Below are 21,869 nucleotides of genomic sequence, written 5' to 3' on the forward strand. Positions count from 1 at the left end.
TCACTGTAAGTATTGTCTCAGCTTATGTAAAAATATTTTTTTAATTAGGCATGAGGCTTCTCAAACACTCCTTCTGGCTTATGCAAAGGCAGCTGATTTTGCTTGCTTGTATAGTTTTCTTCTTTTAGCACGAGTTGCCCTCAGATTTAAATTGGAGCTTATTAAATTTCAAAAAAAATATAAAATTAATTAACTGTTAATTTCGTTTTTATGTTGTTATTAAACATTCGGATTATTTAAAATAAATTCATTTTTTGGACATCGATTTAATAAAAGCAAATTAAATGTATACAAGATCAACAAAAGCGAATGAGGCACTGGCATGTCTGGTCTTATTGGTGTGCCCTTCAAAATGGATTCTCGGTCCGAAAACATTACTCTCTGAGAACAAAAAGATGAAGATATATCATAATTTACAGCAACTATCATCTATGCCATTTGAAAGGGACTTTTGGGCTGATAGAAACAGATACAACGGCTAAATTCCATCCTGGCAAAAATGAAAGCTGCCTAGGGGGAAATATTTCTTGCACTCATGATCAGCCACTATATATTGCGGAAAGAGCTCTATTTCATGTATTCTAACACATCACGCGTAATTCCTTCAAGGAAGGAAACAAAACCCATTACACTTGCGAGACCGCTTCCATCAACATCCTGTTCCTCGATCAGAAAGTTCTCAAAAATTGAGGCATCATCCTGTCCACCTCGTATAAATATGAGCTTGGGAGTGATGCATCTCTCTTGCTTCAACTTATTGATTGTATTCCTTAACAAACCTAACAAGGGATTACACAAGATAGATTAGGCAGAATCATTGACTTATATTTCGATCAACTTGAATAGCAAAAGAAGGCTTACAATCATGGGGGGGAGGGAAAGGAAGTGATGGATCTGCAGTTGAAGAGTAAAATACAATCAGAGTTGTGAACGCATCAAGGAAAAATATTGGGCTGCCACTAGTAATTAGTGCGGCACGACTCAAGGAATGGCGTGGGTATGCTTGTTTATCTGGAGTAGTATATGAACTCAACACTGGATACACAGCTCGGTGAAGGGAACTTGGTTCCAGAGCACTACATCACCAAAAAAAAAAGACTGACTGTGAGCAAAACTGTTATTTTGTGTTATTTCTAAAAAGAAATATACTTTTCACTACATATAAATGGACAATTATCAAAATAGAGGTCAAGCACTATTTCTAACATTGCAGATGCATTCGTCTCCCATCATCCAGACATTTATGGTATGATTTTGCAATTTTCACTGTTCAAATAGATTTGTGAGAATTGACTACCTGAAGAGACATTGCAGATAGATTCGGTAGTCTGGATGAACGCCTTCCTCATGAAAGCGGAGAAGAGGATTACGAAGAAGAGCAAAAATTAGGCGGGGAAGAGGCTGCAGTTGTGGACATTGGGAGAACGAAACATCAATCTGAGAACTTACGGAGCTTCCAGTCCCATACTGAACAAGTTTATAAGCATCATTGTACTGGGCTGTAAGGAGCACAAGCCAGTCTTGAAGTAACATCCTGCCCTCTCGAACTCCTTCCTTCAAAGAAGCTAATATGACCTGCAGAATAATTGTATCCATTGTAAAAATATTGGTCTGATTAAGATTTGTTTCTCAAGGGTACAAAACAAGCACGGGAACATTATTGATACAATGTCCCACGTAGCTTGCTTGCTCAGTGCCAGAGTTGAGGAATAATTAATAATCTAGTTGTCTTTTCTTTTAACTATGCCCATACAATTATTTTTTATAGATCTATTCTACTGATTCAAGCCCAAGAAGACAAGGGGAATCATATATTTAAACAGTAGAAGAAACAAGGAAGACCACTTATTATTACTGAAAACAGTTTGTAGATAGATGGAAAACAATTTGAGAAATTATCAAATACACAATATTAACTTGGGGGAGGGGAACTTTGGTTCATTCTTTTGGGGTGGGAAAGGACGAGGAAGTTGGTTAAGTAAAAAGTTCACCTTGTGAACAAGCAAAGTTCGCACAACTTAGCTTTTCAAGAAAGTGGGAAGGGGGCTGTAAGTGTTAATCAAAGGGCAAGAGAGTTGGGTAAGTTAAAATTCACCTTGTGAACAAGCAAAGATAGCACAACTTCAGAATCAACACCATCATAAAGTTCATCCATGTTCTGAGCAGCATTGAACTGCAAAGTCCGGATCCTGAGTCGACGTTTAAGGGAATGCTTGGTCCTGCATCAATTGCCAACACATGCTGAAATCCATCTTGCAGAAAGAAAATTATTTACAGACAGTGGTAGAAAAGGAGGACTGAAAGCTTAACTATGAGCAATGAAGGAACACAGGATATGCTGCCCAAACAAAAGCATCAAAAAAGAGAAAGGAATAAACATTTTGGAAAGGGTATATCATGGAATGAAGCTACAACTTATGAAGATCTCCCAAGTGAAAAAGCACGCCAACTAATCTGTTAATCACGATTTGATACTGAACACTGCAAATCTATTGCGCAATTTTGTGTTGAATAATAGAAAGTTCTATCAGATTTATGATCAAAAAAGAATGGATAAGAAGTTACAACCATCCACTGAATATTATATACGGCTTTACATATATAACACTAATGATCTCATGAATCCTAGGAAGTGAGAGATGACACGATATCTTTCCTTCATAGTATCCCAACACATTCATTTCAACTTCCTTCAAAATGTTCAAAATGCAGAGTCTTTGATTCCGACCCAAAAAAAAAAAAAACCGACTTATTGATTATGTTCACCTAATGATGTGTGTGTATTGTGCAGTTGCGTGTGTGTGGAGATTCAACGAAGCCAGAAAAGAGATAAGATTATATTATGAATTGTCAGAAGTTCCATTTTCAACATATTCAACTAGCAGATTTTATAGAAACGACAAAATAGGCAAAATGTCCATCAACTATCCCTGTCAGCTAGACTGTAAACTTCAACATCTCCGTTTGATAAGATCTTGGTAATTGATAAATATTTGAAAGCCTTGGAGGATAAACTAAAGCTTCAAGGAATAAGGTACAAACTCAGAAGATACATAACTGTTTTAATCACAAGAACAAACTAAGAAAATGACTTGGCTACAAGATTTAATTGGACTACGCCTATTTTAGATAGCATGAAAAACATCAATTCATTTCAATAGGAGATGTAAACAACAAAAGAAAACATATTCTATGCTGGATTTACCACACCTACTAGTAGAGGCCGTTCCTGAACTGGAAAGTTCTTCAGGAGGAACCACTACTGTGTACTGAAATGCAATCTGAAGTGTAGGAACTTCTGATGCATGCCTGTCAAAAAGTGACAATAGACCTTAATCAGAACAAGAAATGTATCTAGAGAAAGCATTACGTTCTCTTACGTCCTATAACTTGAGCAGTCAATTAAAATGGCAAGAGGGTGCAGAACTAATATCACGTCATAGACTGAAGTGTGTAATTTAAGGCAAATATTCAGCTTTTATCTTTCATAAGTTTTCTCTGGCATGCAATTTATAGGCCAAAAAGGGCATCTAAAATCACCTAAATCCCGCTAACATCACATTAATATCACATCATAGACTTAAGTTTGCAATTTAGGCAAATTATTAATGCAAGATTTTATATCACTTGAATGAGCATTTTGAAAGTTTGCAAGCTTTCAAGCCTGTAAGTACCATGCCATGATAGTAGTCGGATGTATTAGTACCTTGAAAATCCAACGTTGTTCTCAAACTCAAAGTCATAAGCATATGTGGCATAAGAGTCACAACAAATGATGTGCTGAACATTTTCATATTGCGGATCTGGGAAAAAATGACCATACTGCAATAAAAAATGCATTAATCTACATGTAGATGAAAAAATTGTAATTTGAAAATTTTATCCAATATCACAGACTTACAGAATGGCCAGGTTTAAATTCAGTTGATGTTCTTAATCGTAGAATACAACCAAAAGCATATGGCCGACTCAGCATCCGAAACCTGCAAAATAAGGAGACCACATATAGTCACCCAAAGTCAAACATTCCAAGAAACTACAAGCTATCAATTTGGTCTCAGCAAAACTAACTATTATTAAATTTCCAAAAAGAGTATCTAAATTATGAGTAATTCAGAACTGGTTGGGAACTAACGGGAAAATCTAGGATTATTGTATAGGGTGGTGGTTGTTGTTTTGAGGGTCCAGTAGAAATGTAGAACGAAGGATTGGTGAAGTGGGAAATGATAAAAGAGGAGGGAATTCTTTATTAATCTATGAAATTAGAATCTAACCTCATAATCAACAAAGCCAAGGGGAATGCCAAAGGAAGTTCCTGAATAACTCGTCACAGTTTACTTCACAATACGTCACAGTCATATATACTTCCACATCAACCAGAATAATCTGACACATAAGCTACTAACTGCCTTCTAGGTATTAGACGCAGCTCTACAACACAAATACCTGACATTTGGGTAATACATGGACTGCTACTTCACATCTGGAGAGATATTCATAACTATCTAATCCATCAGTACAAGCAAAAGCTAGTTTTATATAAATGCTATTTAAAAACTAGTCCCAAAGACTAATTCTTCATATATCCCCTATCCTGGCACCCTTATGCTTTCTAGAGTAAACGTGAGTGATAGGAGGAACTCTACCAATTAAGCGACTAAGATAATTTTACAGCCATGGCAACTAATGGGTGTGACTATTACGCTACCAGAAGAGACCGGGACTTACATGTCCTGGGGCAAAGTTGAATCCTCTGTACTTGTATATAATAATAAAGAACCCCCACTTTCAATGCTCAGGAACTTTAGGGATGCCAAATCTGTGTACTCATTTGTTACAGCAAATATGTCCACACAGACACCTGCTTGAACAGCAACAGCAGCCTGTAGTACACAGGTCAATTCTTCAACTTCTCACAAAAACAAGATAAAAATAAAAATAACATAAGTATAATACCAGATCTTTATAGAATGGTGTCTGCTCAGGGAGCAAGGCACGGTCTGCATCTTCTCCTTTGCTGGCATATTGCTCACCATATCTTCTTGTATCCAATTGTCCAGCTCCATAATCAGGAGGACCAGACAAGAAGGCAAAAACTCTAGCTGCGGCAGTGATAGAAACAAGAATTACTTGGAGCCTTTAAGAGTACAGTATAACGAATATGAAAACAACATGTTAAACATAGATGGTGAGCTTTGAGTTTGGTCATGCACACCTAAAGCAAAGGTGTTTCCATATTCAGATCCAAGGTAATTGAAAAGAGCTTCCATTGCCACCCCAAAACCACGCCCGCCTATCAGAACACCATCCAGTCCTTGACCTGCTGCTGTGGTTCTCTCCCATGAAGTTGTTGGTCTCAGTGTTTCAAGGGCAGATGCAATACGCTCCTTACAAGTTTCCACCTGCAATAAAATTATAGATTTTATATTGGAATCAAAATTTATCCATATATAATAGTTGCATTTCAGAATGAGAAAACACAGAGAAATGTGAGGGGAAATCCATATTATTAACCTACAGGAGCCAAAAACTGTAACAAAGGCATGACATCTTCAAGCTCAATTGCTAAGGTTCCCTCTGTATCAGGAGGAATGAAGACATTTTTTACCACAGGTATAGGACCTTGAACATCATACAACCCTAATTTGTGGCTGAAGGTAGCAAGCCCAAAAAGTGAACCAGGAGCAAGAGCTGCGAACCAAAAATAATAATTGAGAACCAACTTCTGAAGGTTCAATTTTATGCAGGAAAGGACCATACAGTTAGATCCAGATATTAACCTTCCAAAGCTGCCAGCAAGGCGCTTTTAATGAGATCTAGAAACTCCTCTGAAGCTGCAGGTGAACATAGAATACTATATTATTAACACAATAAGAAAAATACATAGGGAAACTAGTTTTTTATTGATCGTTGAAGACTTCTCTGGAGAATCAGATAGATAAGAAACAGACAAGAAGAGGATATGAGGGGGCAATCAAAGTCATATTAAATTCCCCTCTAAGCAATTTCAGAAGTTAAGCCAGAATTCTTCAGATATAGCTTTTTCATTCTACATAACCTCCACCACTTTACTGACCGCTATATCAGTACAATCATTTAAATTAGAACTTCAACAATTAACTGAGTTCAGTATTCATCATACTTGCATATTCAGGTACCAGGACTACCTATTGACGTGTTGAATGAAAATCAATCCATCCAAGGCAATGCAAAAAATTGCAGTTAAATACATAAGGTGCGAATTTCTTAACCAAGCAATCATGTTGAACCAACCCCACTCTTAACATTCAATCACGAAGGTTCCGTTGAAAATTATTACCATCGGAATCTAAATACGCTGTGATGTAAATATTACAAAATAAAATATTTATTAACCACTAAAATCTTACCGGACAAGTCAACAGCAGCAACATAGACTGGACGAGCTTGCATTACTGCATCCTCTGATGATTCTTCTGCAATTAATAACGAGTAAGCAATCTGAACAGCGTGAAGTCTCATAGTGCGCTATAAACATTTGCCAATGGACAAGACAGAAAACTGAGGGGAACAATTCACTTCAAGTTGAATGTTTAGCTGTGCTGCCAAAAAATAATATAAACAGCAACCATCCTCCAAGTAAGCCGATGGGTGAAAATAGCCATAAAGTCACCTACCCGGTAATTCAAGATCTATGAAGGAAGACATCATCTCGGCACAAGACTGTGGGTGAGAGTATCGAGTAATAGCCTTGGATGAAAGGCCATTGAGGGTGCCGCAGAGCGAGCAACTCCATGACCACTGTTCGAGCTCGCAGTAAGTATTGAAGTATGCCCAACAATTCTCGCATCGGGGCAAGAGGTGTCCGTCAGATCCATACACCGGAGCTTGACCGTTTTCGTCCTTGGCCGCGAAGGGCGTCACCGTCACTCCCCACGGCAAACCCGAGCCCTCCTGGGCGTCAGGGTCAATTGGGAAATGCAAGACTGTTGCCCTCACTGCCATGGATTCGAGGGAGCGAGAAATGCAGATTGCTCAATGTAAGCAGACTGTACGGGACTCGATCGTCCGATCTGTCACTTCAGTATTCTGAAACTTCGTTTTCCTTTCCTGCTCTTCTTGTTGCTCGGTTTCCCGAGAAGCAAAACGGGTTTGGCCAGGTGGAACTCGACACATAAGTTGTGCCACTCACAGTCTGCCACGTCTGATAAATGGTCAAGCTGAGCTGGGTTAGAGGAAAGTCAAAATTATAAATGCGATTAAAATTTGCATTGTTCACCCGGGTCACTAGTATTTTCAATCAAAATTTAATAATTTTTTACCCATTAATCGTCATTATATATAAACAAATCTTATCCTTTATGGTTTTTAATTTTTTTTCTATTTGAAAAAATTAACCCTGGATTGGCCGGAGAGTAGAAAATTTAAGATTTTAATGACTTCCATTTTAAAAATATTAAACTTATTAAAACTTCTCATTCTCAAACAGAAAGTGGGGGAGGAGGGAAATGAGTTCGATTTAAAAAATTAAATTTTTAAAATTTTAAAATCTTACTTTTTCAATTTTTTATATCGAGTTTATCAACAAAACAAAATTCCCCTCCTCTTCTTCATATTTCCTTCACAGCAATCAAGTCCTTAAAATGCCCCTAGTTAGACTAACCAAAACCAGCCCATTGGAAACATAGTTTTCAATAGGGAGCCGAGGAGCCATCAAATAAGACCCAAAATGATAAGGGCACGGGCCACGGGGCACCTCAACAGTAGTCGGGAGGGTATATAATTAGCATCTCCATTAAAAAAGTGCACTGCGAATGACAGTATGGCAGAATTTGAGAGCTTTTAGAAGCACTTTTTTAAATGTTTTTACATTAGCATAAAATTTTTTTTTTACATAATCACATCTAACTCTATAAAATCAATTTTAAAATTATAGTTCAATTTTTATCTAAACACTTTCCATACGTAGTGAAAGAGGTTAGGTATGAATCTCAAAAAGATATTTATATTTAGTGTTTGATGATATCTAATAAAAAAAAAATATACCTTTTTAATAAAAAGCTAAATGTTAGTTCAAAATTTTATGTCATGCACAAAAGAAAAAATTGCGTGTGATGTGCCCATAAAATCTACAGAAAATCAGCCATACCATCACGAGATGACAACAGCTTGGTAATTTATCCAAAAAGGTGAAATCTCGCCATTCACCCGGACTCGATTTTGATCGAAGCGGGTAATTATGAATGTAGCGAATAAATCCTAACTTAAGTGAAAGGAATAATAAGGAATTTATCACCAAAGACGTGCATGAACACTCAGGTATGCTTGGAGGCACCGCGCAGAGGCGTTTGATAAGAGCATGAAGGGGGGAGACTCTCATCAGTCCAGGTCATTAAGTCCAACATCTTAAATGTTTATAAACATTTTTAAATAAATTGAAACAAAACTCTCTTTGCATATTTATATTGTATTCTATAAAACTACGATTCCAGATAAGCTCTTAATTAACAAGTTCACGATGCTATGCTTTTTTTTTTTCCTTCTTCTCTCCCTTTTGGGAGAGTCGCATTTCAAAAATCATACTTAAATCGCAATTTGCTGGCTAAAATACAGTAGTTAACTCGGGATTTACCGATCTAACCGCCATCAACATCCACCTATTGCTTACATGTGGAGAATTAACTTGAAAAAGAGATGAACATGAGGAATTTTCTGAAAGTTACCCATCATAGTACCGCTATTAGTTAAGTACATTTAATTAGAATCCAATGTACTAGTATGGGTATGTTCCCGCATAGAACTTAATCCATGCCTCGCACCCAACGATGATGAATCCTAATTCAAGAGATAATATCGTCTCGCTAGGGCAGAGGACTATGAAGTGAACCATTTCTTTTTTTTTCTTTTTTTGGCCAGATGAAGTGAACCATTTCAACACTATCTTTTTTTTTTTTGGTTTACTTCAACGGTATCAATTTTATAAACATTGTTATTTGAACAATAGATAATAAATAAAATAAAACCCGTTTTTCAATTTTTTTTAATGAATAAATGAGAACGCTAGTTGGGAGATTTCGTGCAATGAACCCTTAGGGTATGTTTGGCTCAATGAGAGGAAGGGAAGGGGAGGGATTTTAATGGAGGGGAAGGGAGTGGAAGGATTTTAATATTATCTTGTTTGGATTTATAAAAAAAGAGGGGAGGGGAGGAAAAAATATTTTAATATGGACAATTTTGCTCTTATTTTATTTAAGGTGTGGGCATAATGGTCACAACATGACAAAATATAGACATAATGGTCACAACATGACAAAATAATGAAAATATGGGTATAATGGTCATAATATGACAAAATATTACCCTTTCCTTCCAAATCTTCCCAATTTTGGAGGGGAGGTTGAAGAGGGGAGGGGAGGGAAAATTTTAAAAATTTTTCCCTCCTCTCCTAAAATTTGTGTGTTGCCAAACAAGGAGAAATGATTAAAACCCCTCCCCTTCTCTCCCCTCCCCCCAAATCCCTCATACCAAACACACCCTTAGTGAACCCAAAATGATCTCCTGGCTGGTATTGCCAGTGGAGTCATGTTAATCATAAATTCATAATCATACATTCTCTCGACCTCTGTGTGTTCCTTGAGAGAGTAAACGACCTGAGCAATTTGTTCAGTTATTAATGATACGAGTATTATTATTATTATTAGTTATTTTTTTTATGTCTTCTGCTTCCCTATGCATTGAAATTTCTGCGTAAATTGTAAATTTCCATAACTTCCGAATTAACGGTTAGCTTCTTTGGATAATCATTGCCGTCAAGGAGCCCAAAACCTAATACGCGTCAAACATCCAATGATTCGGCTGCCCAAACGCATATCAACCGATTCCACTTCTGATTTTTAATCATCCCCTCATTCACAATTTTAATATGATCAATGTAAATGTGCGCGTGTTTATGTGGAGAGAGTCCATGTAAAGAATAAATAAATAAATAAATAAAAATGGAGAGCGAGTGAGGGGGAGAAAGACCTGTCATCGGGACGTGGATCCCCTGATCCTGTTACCTGCAGTGCGCCACAATTGCGAGCATATATGGACCGTCAATTATATCCAACAGCTACAGGCCTACAGCTAGCGTACTCCAGAATCCATCCTCTCTTTCCCCCCCCCCTTTTTTCTTTTTTTCTTTTTTGTTTCCTTTTTGGTTTTTTTTTTAAATTTAAAAAATTTTAAATTATTTATTCAACTCCAATGAAAAATTTTATTGTTTTGTTTTTATTTGCACTATGATTACTTTTCTTTCTCACACGTTACACGAGGGATAGATTCACAACTGCATTTGATTCCTACTGGCACTGAAATACAAATACCGAACGAATAGGAAAAAGATTACACAGATATAAATAACTTTTCATAATATATGTATGAAGAAAGTAAGGTATAAAAATACCCAACAGTGTTTGCAATCAAAAACTTTTAGTGAGATTTAAATCAAATATTAAAAATTTGGACAAGAAAAAATCTTAATGAGTTTGATTTAAAATATAGGAGAAGGGGGATTTTAAAATTTTAGTAAAGATAAAATATAAGATAAAAAAGTAATAAAAATTAATTAAAAACTTTTAACCCCACTTGTTCATTTTTTTTAAATGAACCCATTAAAATTTTTCCTCACCCTCTTCCCCTTCACTTTATTCATACCCAACGTACCCTAAGTTTTTTATATTCATTATATCAGGTTCTTCCATCACACATGTTCATGTATCCTATTTTTAAAATGTTAGTATTTAATTATAAATTCACATAAAACAAAAGAAAAATGTGACTATGTGTAATTAGAGAACTTGATATAATAGATATAAACAACTCGACCTAAGTTTTTTCTGAATTTATTATCAATAAGTAAAAAAACTATTTAATTACAAAAGTTTAAAGTAATAAAAAACGGATGGTAATAGACTAATAGTGGGAGTTGGGATGCAAGTTGCAACATAAGATAGAGATAAGCGAGGGGCAAATGAGGTGAGAGCCGTTGGATGCGATCAACGGTTCAAAATTTCGGAATCGTGAGGCAGTGTAGAGATGCTCACAGGAGGCGATCCCGTGCCGTGGCCATCGTTTTTGTCTACTTGTCTTACTTTTGACATTTTCTAACTTGACTTGGAAGGGAAATAACGCACTATGCTAATTCTTTATCCAAAGGAAACAATAGTGTTGTTCTTCTCCGTGGTTGTTCAATTTTCTTTTTGTTATCATATTGTCTATCTGCGATCTGCAACAATTCACCAGCTTTTACTCCCATCCACCTCATGTTCTTTCAAACGCGGAATGCGAGGCTCGCCGCCATATCACCATATACTAGTTCGCTTTGTTATTTTATCATCATTTAGCTTATAGCTATTACTTAATTCTAAATTTTATTTAACACCATTATTTTATATGCCAATATATATATCACGCATGGCTTGTCACACAGAACCAGATTTGACAAGCATATATTAAACATGTACTTGCAGCAGTATATTTTTACATTTTGTTATATATGTATTTGATTTGGGGTAATCTCAAAGTTTACTTGATAACTTTTGGATAACTCTTATGTAAAGAATACTCAAAAAGATCGAGTACTATGTATGGTAGTTAGCATATTTTTGTAGATATTATGACCAAGACAAATCAAGATTTTTCCGAGTGATCAGAAACAAAATTAAGAAGTGCAAATGTATTCTTCTTAATTTTATGTGAGTCCGTTTTCACATGATTCACCCCTTCTTTCTCTCACTCGTTTCATTAAACAAATGTAATTCAAATGTTTTACTTTGCTTTTTAACTATATATTTCTTTGACATCAAACGATAAAAAATTTTAGTCATCCCAACTTGGAGATTTTCACAAATATAGCAGAGTTCATAAATTTAAGGGTTTTTTCTGTCTTGTCTTTTAGAATCAAGTTCTCTCTCTAAGTTTGTGTTAATCGCAATTAGTGTTTTTATTGAGAGTTTTCCGACCAAAAAAGACTATGCTAATCTTTTAAGATTGTACTCTAACTTGTACTTGTCACGAGTCAGATCATAAACACCTTGGATATTTACCAAAACTTTCCAGCATAGTTTTCTTTTTTTTGGCCATAATTGGAGACGCGCATAACAGATTACTGTACTACCCACTATGCAGATTATACAAGGATCCTCGGTCCTCACCTTGAAGGCTTGAAACCTTTTTTTTTTTCCTCCCCTCCTTTTTGTCGAATGGTTTGAAGCTTTTAATAAAAGATTACTACTAATAAGGTCTGTACCGCAGATGAAGCGACAAATCTGAAGCGCCACCAAACTGTATATTATTATATTATTATTGCTCTTTCAACCTGCAACTTTCAACAACACTGATTTTGGACGTGATTGAATATCCCTATTCTAAAATTTTCTAGCTCTCAATTCATTTCCCACCAATAAATTTTCTTTCTCTTTCCGTCTTTCCCCTCACTTCCGCATCCTTCTGTATTCTAAGTCGTCTTTGCTTGCTGAACGCACCACAACACGCAACAACACATATAACTACTTTAAAAAATTCAGTTAATGATGCTCACGTCCCACATTCTGCTTACCCTTTTGCTTCAAATCAACTCCATCTTCAAATCTCTCTCTCTCAGTGAAATTCTCATATTGCTGCACAAATCAACAAATATTTCCCTTTCATTATTGTTTTCTTAGTCCACAATATCTCTCAAGCGTTTTTGGGTTCTTGGGTTTTTTATATTTTAAGAAAAGTCCCCTTTCATTGCCAGCCATGACCGAGGTCCTTCATTGCCCTTATTCCCATTTTTCTTCCTCGTCAAGCAGAAGCTCTTCTCCTCCTCCTCCTCCTTCACTTTCTTCCACAGCACTTCCCAGTAATGGCATTCTCTTCATCCAAGAAACACAGACTCGCTCGTCTTCTGTGATCGAGGAGCATCGTAATAATAATACAACGGCGTATTCAGACACTGATCAGGAGCTGAAGGACAGGGATAATAAGCACCGGAGCGAACAACTTTCTGTGTTGGCACTTGTTGCGACGCTTTTCAGGAAACCACTGATTGGCTGTAAGAGTAATAGGAGGGAGCTCTGCAAGATGGAGATCGGATGGCCGACTAACGTGCGCCATGTTGCGCACGTCACATTTGATAGGTTCAATGGTTTCTTGGGTTTGCCTGACGAATTCGAACCTGAAGTGCCCAGAAGGCCTCCCAGTGCTAGGTACTTCTTCTCCTTCTTCTAACTTTTTATAACCATCGCACGCCGAGTTCATTTCTCCTTCTTCTACTTCTTCTCAAGTGCCAAGCTTAATGAAATTCGGTTTCCAAACCGACGTTGACATGTTTATAATCATGCATGCTTTTAAGTATTACTACCTACAATCCTAATGATAAGACTTTATTTATAGTATACAAATAAGATCTTCTAATTAGGTAGTAATATCTTTACCTCTGTTCATGGCAAGAAAAATTTGCGACCGTGGAGTTACGTTAATGTGTCTAGCTAGCGTGTATGGTATATGGGTTAGACTCGAAATGGACGGATTACAAGTGTGAGGTCAATGGTTTTGAGACCACGATTTTTTTTTTTTTTTTCGTTTTACTTTTTGGCAGACGTGATCTCTAGTTTGGGATACGCACGGGCTTGAATCTTAATGATTTGGATCAGGGAGTTTAATAAATGACTTTGAAAATCATTTTGTGCCCCATGTAATAATTGATGAGGCAATCGATCTATTTTAACTGGTATACCCATTGGGCCTTTGATTTATTTCCCTTTTAGAGAAAAATCCAAGTTTCCAAGTTGCAAAGGGCGATTTAGTGACAAAATTCAACATACATATTCCAAATTGTCCACGGATTACAGGATGGTTTTCCCCCTCTGGGCCCTTAAGTCTTGTCCTGATTTTTTTGGGCGAACTATGATGGGACCAAAAAATTCGCAATCCCAATACCTGAGTTATGACCCCAAAAAAGCTATCTGTGTGAGATTTAGATTCGTATTGGGCCGAATAACTTTTTCATCGGAAACCCAAGTTTGAGCAAATTGACCTTTCCATTGTTTACTCTCTTTCTTTCTCACTTTCTTTGTTATTTCGCCTTCCATTTCATTTTTGTCCGCTGAGCAACCCCGATTAAGTCTAGTAGAAGACATTTTTTTCATGATAAACTAAGATTAAAATCCTCATTACAAAAGGTACTGATATTTAAGTACCCAACAATACTTCAAATTGAATTGTTTCTAACAGAAGAATACTCATGAATAGCAAAAAAACTCATTTTTGTCATTAGTCTTCGTTATTTTTTACTGCTTAGTCCTTTCTGCTATCTGTCTCTTATATTTGTCCTAATGCTTGTAATGTATTTTGGAATTTAATTATATATATTATTTATTAAACACATCTAATTATATATCTGATACTCTCCCGGTCCTTAATATAGGACCCAATTATTGAATTGGTTTTGGTCTTAAATATAAGACCCATTTCTCATATTTATCAATTTTCTCTAAATTACCCCTATAGATACTCCCTCAACCATAATCAAGCAGAAGAGGGAGATGGGGTATTAAGAAAGATGATTATGGTATTTTAGGAAAAATGTGTCACATTTTTTATAATTAACTAACTTACCTAACTTCTTTAATCTAATCAAATTAGTTAAGTGAGTCTTATATTAAGGACAGGAGGAGTATAATAAATAAATCTTTCTTTTTTAAATATTTACAAATAGTTCTTTTAGAGTAATATTTTAAATGATTGTGAAGAGTCTTGTGATAGTCACCCGCATCCCCATTTCCTTTCGCTTTCCATACTTCACGTATATCTTCCATGCTTGATCTTGCCTATACAAGTAAACTAATGACTCCATTTCGTCCCCCCCCCCCCCCCCGGGGGTCGTATAAGACTGTTTACTTCTGAATGTTGATTAAATTATGATTCCTTTATAGATAATCTGTTTTTGCTGATTCTTCACGCAAGCACTCCAACTATTTCTTTGAATTGTCCCATATAGTGCCACTGTCTTTGGAGTTTCAACAGAATCCATGCAGCTATCATTTGACTCCAGAGGGAACAGCGTGCCAACTATTCTGCTATTAATGCAAAAACGCCTGTATAGTGAAGGAGGTTTGCAGGTTTTAACCAGTTCATTATCATTATCAATTTCTCTTTTTCCTATTTTCCAGCTTCTTCTCATTTAGACTTCTTAGCCGCTACAAACATTATGCATAAAATAGCCCAAAAGGACTGTCCTGCTCGGATGCTTTTGTATCATCTGCTCTAGACTCTAGAGGGACTTACACTCTCTTTCTAAGTTTCTACCGTTTGCCAATTTGATTGTTAATGGATGAATTGTTAAATTCACTTGTGCAGGCAGAGGGCATATTCAGAATTAATGCAGAAAATAGTCAAGAGGAATATGTTAGGGACCAATTAAACAGGGGAGTGGTCCCTGAAGGCGTTGATGTACATTGCTTAGCGGGACTTATCAAGGTATAAAATCGCAGGTCAAATTGCCTTCGATTCCTCTCTTCTAGTGCATTTCTTCATATATCCTTGTGTTGAAATAGATATTGTATTGATGAATGAATTTGCTCTCAGAATTTATGATATTCACGACTAGTTTATTTGTATAGGTCTAATGAACAGTACAATTGTTCAAACCGACTATCGAATTGATATAAAAGTGCAATAATGTATTTTGCAGAGAGAATTTAGAGGTCCATGAGAAATCAGTTTCTGTGGCTGCTGCTAACAAATTTGCTATATGTCTGTGTGATTCTGTTTAATGCTTAGTTTGCACTTAATCTAACAATTGGTTTGATATTCTTGTACATTACCAAGGCTTGGTTTAGGGAACTGCCAATAGGCGTTCTGGATTCCTTATCACCTGAGCAGGTAATGAAAAGCCAAACTGAAGAGGAGTGTGCTGAACTAGCAAGGAATCTGCCTCCCACTGAAGCTGCCCTCTTGGACTGGGCAATCAATCTGATGACTGACGTTGTCCAGTATGAACATCTGAATAAAATGAATGCACGCAACATTGCAATGGTTTTCGCCCCAAACATGACTCAGGTAGGCTCCTCTAAGTTCCTAATTCTAGAGGAAATACAATAAAGTGACATGGTATTATCCCACTAAATGCTGCAAACTGGATCTCATGCACCAAATGCATGGAGCTTGAGACTAGAAGCCATAATATTCATAACTCAGCACTGTGAACTAGGGGTGTGCATGGACTAGACTGGACCGGGTTTGTTATTAACCCGAAGTCTGGTCTAGTAAAGACCTCGGGCTGAAAAAAACAGCCCGAGGTCTGGTCCAGTCCAGTGCCAACCCGAGGTCGGGTTGGACTGGACTTGGTCCTCTGGACTGCCTGGACCAGTCCAGGCAGTCCAGAGCTAATTTTAATTTTTTTTTAAATATTTTTTTTCTTCAATAGGAGGCAAGATTGTAACTTACTATATAAAATTTTACACATATTTTAATTCAAAATTTATCAAATTTGATCATTCCTTTTCAATTTCCCAATGAAGTCATGTTTTATTAATTAATTCTCATCAATATAGATCTTAAATTGTAGAAAATATATATGCATGCTCATTACTTTGAAAGTTAATAGATAAATCTTAATTATTTGAATAGATAAAAAATTTATATAGAAAAATTAAATCAAATTAAAATTATATAAATAATAATTTAAAAAAATCGGGCTAGACTGGACTGGACCAACTGGTCTGAGGGGTCAGTCCCTAGTCCAGTCCAGCCCGATGAGACCAGTCCGGTCCAGTCTGGTCCAGTCTTGTTTCGGGCCAATTTTTTTTAGACCGGACTGGACCGGGTTTGTTCGGGTTGGACCGGACCATACCGGACCACCGGGTTTTTGCACAGCCCTACTGTGAACTGTGCGGTTTTCCGCAAGTTTCTGACTTACATATATCTATTTATTGATATTGATTCTAATTAAAAGTTATAATATTGGGATGTGCCCTTTCTCCAAAGGGGGTGTCTGGTGAAGTACTATGATTCCTAGTAAATTTGACAGTGCAATGGTCTATCTATACAAATTTGATGGCGGGGATGTCAATGACAGAATTCTGACCTTCTGAATGCAGATGGCCGACCCTCTGACTGCGTTGATGTATGCAGTTCAAGTGATGAACTTCTTGAAGACACTGATACTAAGGACGCTGAGGGAAAGAAGGGATTCTATAGTGGAACCTTCGCCTGGTTTTCATTTAGAGCCCTCTGATGATAATAGTCACCATAGCCCTATACAGTTCTGCCAGCCAGATTCTGCTAAAGATAATGAAGAGGCTCAGGCCCTCACAACTGAAAACACTGTCTCAGAAAGTAACCCTGCCCCTGATTCCCACCAGGAAACCAACTTAACTGGAGGAGAATCTGGTGGTTTGGAGACTTCTTCTGAAAACCCAGTATGCCACGAGGATTTGTATTGTGATTATCCACCTAAAGGAAATGTTGGGAAGAGCAAGACAGGCCAATCAAGCAATTCGAATTCAAGAAAGGGATCCAAGAAAACCAGAGACCATCAATCCTCTAACCAAGGAACAACGACTGTTGAGAAAACCAAGGGAACCAGTAAACTGAGTCGCATAAATTCAAGATCTGAGAAGGCAGAACCATGGCGGTGAAACAAGCACAAACATGCTGGAGTAAACTTATTCTATAAACATTGTGGCATTGTAAATTTGTTTGATTGTTAAGTGTTTATTGTATTGTTTCGTTTATTTGCCGGGATCTATGAATACACTAGATTGTAATGAATCCTGGTTATCGTGTGTTTGCTTGTCTTCTCATATTTATTCCCGAATAATAGTTGAAATGTATGTTGCTTTATTCACAATGCTTTTGGATTCCCACATTAACATGAAAATCCTTCTAAATTGTTGCTTAGAGAAGGGTGAAAAGTGGGGGGAAATTCACTTTCAACTCACTTTCATTCCTGGAGAGAGAGGAGTGAAAGGCAAGAAGTTGTGGCTCTAGAATGGGAGTGGGTTGCATCACGCTTTCAACCATTTTAACTTTAGTTGTATTCAAGCAAATATTAATTCATTTTCATTTGAAAATTTCATCTTTCCAATTTTCCCTTGGATATTTTTCAGTTCAATCAAGGACTGTACGTCCCAACATCAGATTTTTAGTGATATATGTATACAATACGATTTGCGCGATTGTGAAAAGTCAGGTCCACAAAATATAGACAAAATTGATGACGTTTCATGAGAGGTGGCAAGCGAGCTGAGGAAAGAAGACCAGGCGATAATGATAATGGGAACATTGGAACTTTTTTAAAACATGGAAGCAATCGATCTATATTAGTTGTACTTATATGCATATCATGATAAGGCGGTGAAAACGAGGGCAGAGAATCAACCATTTTCCTAGATAAGATGGTACAAGTAAAAAGGATTGAAACCGAATATTCCTCTTGTTCCTTCCAGAAATGATAATTACCGGAGGCAAAAGGCACAGAGGCACGTGGCGACTAGTATCTTGCCTTCACATTGGTTCAAAAATCTGCATATGTGTAGGATAGAAGATACTCATTTGGTAGTAATAAAAACTCCACCTTCCCTTACATATATGATTTTCAGACTTAAACTTCGCGAGAAGTGGGTTAGATAAATCTAGAAATCACCAATTACCCATAAAATTGTAGCTTAAAAGAGGGTTGTATTATAGATTCATTACAAGGACAACCTCTGTAATATAGCATGGTTTAACCTGGGCCAGTGTGACTCAAAAGTCTTCTTGGTTCAAGTGACATAACTTGCCTTCCGAAAACTTGGTGTATTCTGAGCCAAGGAGATGCATGTTTTTCTTGTTTATTAACGACTTGATTCAAGCCCTGAGTTGCTGGATGAGGTCCTCCCAAAATTTGTGATCACAATTCAACGACTAGGTAGCCTTCCACCTGTCCAATCATTTTATAGACACGTGTTGCCACAAAAGTCCACTAGAGAAAGCCACGTAGCTTTTGATATTGAAATGTGAAAGGCCACTTGGGAAGGAAACAAGTGGCTCAACTATGTGAGAATGTGGAGAGTTTAAGAGCAGAAAATGGTATTGGCAATCACATCAGCATAGTCTGGACGCCACCATTAAGAGTAGATGACACCGTCAACAAAAGTTTGATGGAATTTGGCTTCCACATACTAAGAGGGTTGTGGTCCTCTCCCATTTTTGTTTGCACCAGAGGGCATTGTTGAGATGCTATGGTTCTGCCCTTCTTCACGTATCAAAAGAAGAAATGCTATATATGCATTTTGCTGTCATTTTTTTGTCTGCTACAATTTGTGTTACATGTCTACACTTCAAACCAATTTATCAGGCCTATGAAAACTTGTACCCCAAATTTGACATTTGTTTTGATGATACCAAGATTGACATGATTGTTCAATTGAACAAGAGAAAAATCATAATTTTAGTCTACCATACATTCAGAAATAATTTTAAGCTAAGGTTTGACGTTGTCTATAGCTCACGAATAGTGCGACTTTCTATCTATGAATCTTAAATTTTATTGTGCCAAGAATATAACACAATTATTGATATAAATATAAAAGTTACAAGAAGTTATACTGTTCATAAGTCATAAATATGACTTTATCTTTAAGGTATGTTCACATCTATTTTGAATTTTCCTTGCAACCATTATGGGACCCACTTCTTGTTTAAGTGGACGTTTAGTTTTTAATGTAATGTCACTTTTAGATGCTTTTGTACACAAAATCCACTATAATTTAAAAAAAAAAGTAATGATGATCATCAAACCCGCGTTGGTGTGGTCATAAAAACACTGATGTCTCATACCCGATGCACTCTTGAGTGACTATAATAAAACCCAACTTCTACATATAGTAGGGTGAATGTCACCCAAATTACTTGAATTCAAACCAAGCTCCCCACCTATAACTACCCATTTAATTCCGCAGTCCACTCCATCACAAAAAGACTCCAAAATCAGAGTTCCCTCTTGGCTTTTGCAGATCATGCTTCTCTCGTGCCCTCTATCTTCTCCTCTCTTTCCCTTTCTCTAGAGAACATTGATCTTCCTATAGAAGAATACTGCACGGCAAGTTCAGCCATGGCAGCTTGCAGAAGTCTGCAGCACATCTTCGAAAACCCATTGCCAGAAAACCCAACTCTACTTGAATCCCTCTCATTTAGCCAAATTAAACCTAAAAAACCCATAGAGCAAAGCTCATTCACTGAGATATTTGGTGAGCTCCATTTCAAAGAGAGTCCAGACTTATCCTTTCCTCCACCAGCATGTTATTCTTCATCATCACTAGAATCGGTTCCCCAGAAAGATACTGTGAGAGCTCCAGAATCAAAAAGCCACTCCAAAAGTCTCCGAGGCAGTGAAAGTCTGCAACTTTGCACTGAGGGACTTGGCTTCGAAAGCTCAGATAATGTTGAAGAATTGAAGAATGGAATGAATGAAACTTGGGAGGTGCTGAAAGTGAAAGAGGATATTCCTTTAGGAAATTCGAGCAATGGCCAGCACTATGGGAGGAAGTCAAGGGGAAGTGTGGGAGAGACACAATACCCTCCTCCTATTTCTTGTATAGGGAAGAACGGGAAGCCATGGGTTTGCTTCAGGTCTTACAGAGACAATGGGAGATTTGTGCTGAAAGAAATAAGAATACCTACCAAGGAATTTCTTCATGCTCATAGGGAAAATGGAAGGCTGACGCTCAACTTTGTTCAGCCTGATGATGATGTTCTTCTGCAAGAAGATGCTGAAGAAGAGGAGGAGGAGGAGGAAGCAGAAAACGAAGAAGATGATGAAGAAGCAGAAGAAGATAGTGGAAATGGAGAAAGTGGTACTAATGAAACAGATCAAGTGAATGTAGAAAATGGTGTTAGTGTTTAAACATATATATGCATTCCTCTGATATGTATCAGTTTTTTTAATAAGAAAAAGGGATGATTTGTATGCATGAGTTAGGTACAATGCCTAGCTCATTTTGTATCGATTCATAGGAGGAAACTCTTGGATACTTGTGTACGTGATCTCTTCATCGATATAGTATATCCCATCATTTGCCCTTTTTTGTCCACGTAAATCTCAAGCTATTTCAAATCAGATCATAGTTTCACTTAGCATATGAGTTTCGTGAGGTTAAACTGACCTGACGCGTTCTCTGTTTCCAAAAAATTGGCTACGTCGAAGATTCTGTGGCCAAAAGGGGTTGACTCACTTGAAACTAGCGATGTTTAGCATGCGGTTTTCTCGAACGTACACATGAAGCTGAACGATAAATTATTTTAGGTATAACCCACCATTTCTATATTATTTAAAGTAAATATAACACAAGTTTAAAAATTTTCATAATTATTATACTCATATTTTAGGAAAGGGATGGACTAGAGAGAGATAACCGTTCTTTTGAAGGGGGGGGGGGGAGATCACCGTTCCTTTTGGTTCTGGTCTTCACAGAGATGAAAAGTCAAGAAACACAGCGTATTCTTGGAAGAAATATGGCATCTATTTGTCCACAAATAAAAGGATATTTTTCTCACGAGAATGGCCGCGGGAGAATACAAGAAAGCTCTAGCAAGAGAATCCTTGTGCCCCTGTTCCTCTTTTTATCTCTCTTTTCTGAGAGTAGCTTCTTTATTGAACTTTTAACTTCGTAAATTAAAGAAGGCAAGTGGACAACAAAGTTTTTTCCACAATAAAAGCAGATTGGAACCCAATTGGATAGATTTTTTTTTCAAAAAAAAAAAAAATCCATTTGATAGAATTGACGTATACCTTTAAAAAGGGAGAAAACGACATTTCTGCCTAAAATAAGATCTTTATATCAAGGCGATCACAGGACAAATGAATCTTCATCTGCAGGATCATG

The 21,869-nt window shown here is 37.0% G+C and overlaps 3 protein-coding genes across 4 annotated transcripts; 2 read left to right on the forward strand and 1 right to left on the reverse strand.

Annotated features, from left to right (window-relative positions):
• Window positions 1–265: 265 nt before the first annotated feature.
• On the reverse strand, window positions 266–7,172 carry LOC114762820 (protein transport protein sec24). 2 transcript variants are annotated; one of them, XM_028952412.1, is made up of 14 exons: window positions 6,657–7,172; window positions 6,390–6,452; window positions 5,781–5,834; window positions 5,519–5,691; window positions 5,216–5,402; window positions 4,957–5,102; window positions 4,729–4,883; window positions 3,902–3,983; window positions 3,707–3,822; window positions 3,211–3,309; window positions 2,096–2,219; window positions 1,298–1,575; window positions 862–1,076; window positions 266–779 (listed from the first exon to the last, which is right to left on the reverse strand). In XM_028952412.1, exons 1-14 carry the CDS (start codon window positions 6,982–6,984, stop codon window positions 568–570), a joined length of 2,232 nt encoding a protein of 743 aa, XP_028808245.1. In that variant the 5' UTR covers window positions 6,985–7,172; the 3' UTR covers window positions 266–567. The 2 variants fall into 2 exon arrangements, with proteins under 2 accessions (XP_028808245.1, XP_028808244.1); XM_028952411.1 differs by having other exon boundaries at window positions 6,390–6,455; window positions 6,657–7,171.
• A 5,508-nt stretch (window positions 7,173–12,680) lies between these two features.
• LOC114762821 (rho GTPase-activating protein 1) lies at window positions 12,681–17,854 on the forward strand. The gene is made up of 5 exons (XM_028952414.1): window positions 12,681–13,208; window positions 15,002–15,122; window positions 15,361–15,480; window positions 15,832–16,062; window positions 17,103–17,854. Exons 1-5 carry the CDS (start codon window positions 12,760–12,762, stop codon window positions 17,640–17,642), a joined length of 1,461 nt encoding a protein of 486 aa, XP_028808247.1. The 5' UTR covers window positions 12,681–12,759; the 3' UTR covers window positions 17,643–17,854.
• A 2,011-nt stretch (window positions 17,855–19,865) lies between these two features.
• On the forward strand, window positions 19,866–21,072 carry LOC114762822 (protein FANTASTIC FOUR 1). The gene has a single exon (XM_028952415.1). It carries the CDS (start codon window positions 20,099–20,101, stop codon window positions 20,888–20,890), a length of 792 nt encoding a protein of 263 aa, XP_028808248.1. The 5' UTR covers window positions 19,866–20,098; the 3' UTR covers window positions 20,891–21,072.
• Window positions 21,073–21,869: the final 797 nt, after the last annotated feature.

The sequence above is a fragment of the Neltuma alba genome, unplaced genomic scaffold (assembly GCF_004799145.2).
Source record: "Neltuma alba isolate B1F8T4 unplaced genomic scaffold, ASM479914v2 tig00011243_pilon, whole genome shotgun sequence".
Lineage (NCBI taxonomy): Eukaryota > Viridiplantae > Streptophyta > Magnoliopsida > Fabales > Fabaceae > Neltuma > Neltuma alba.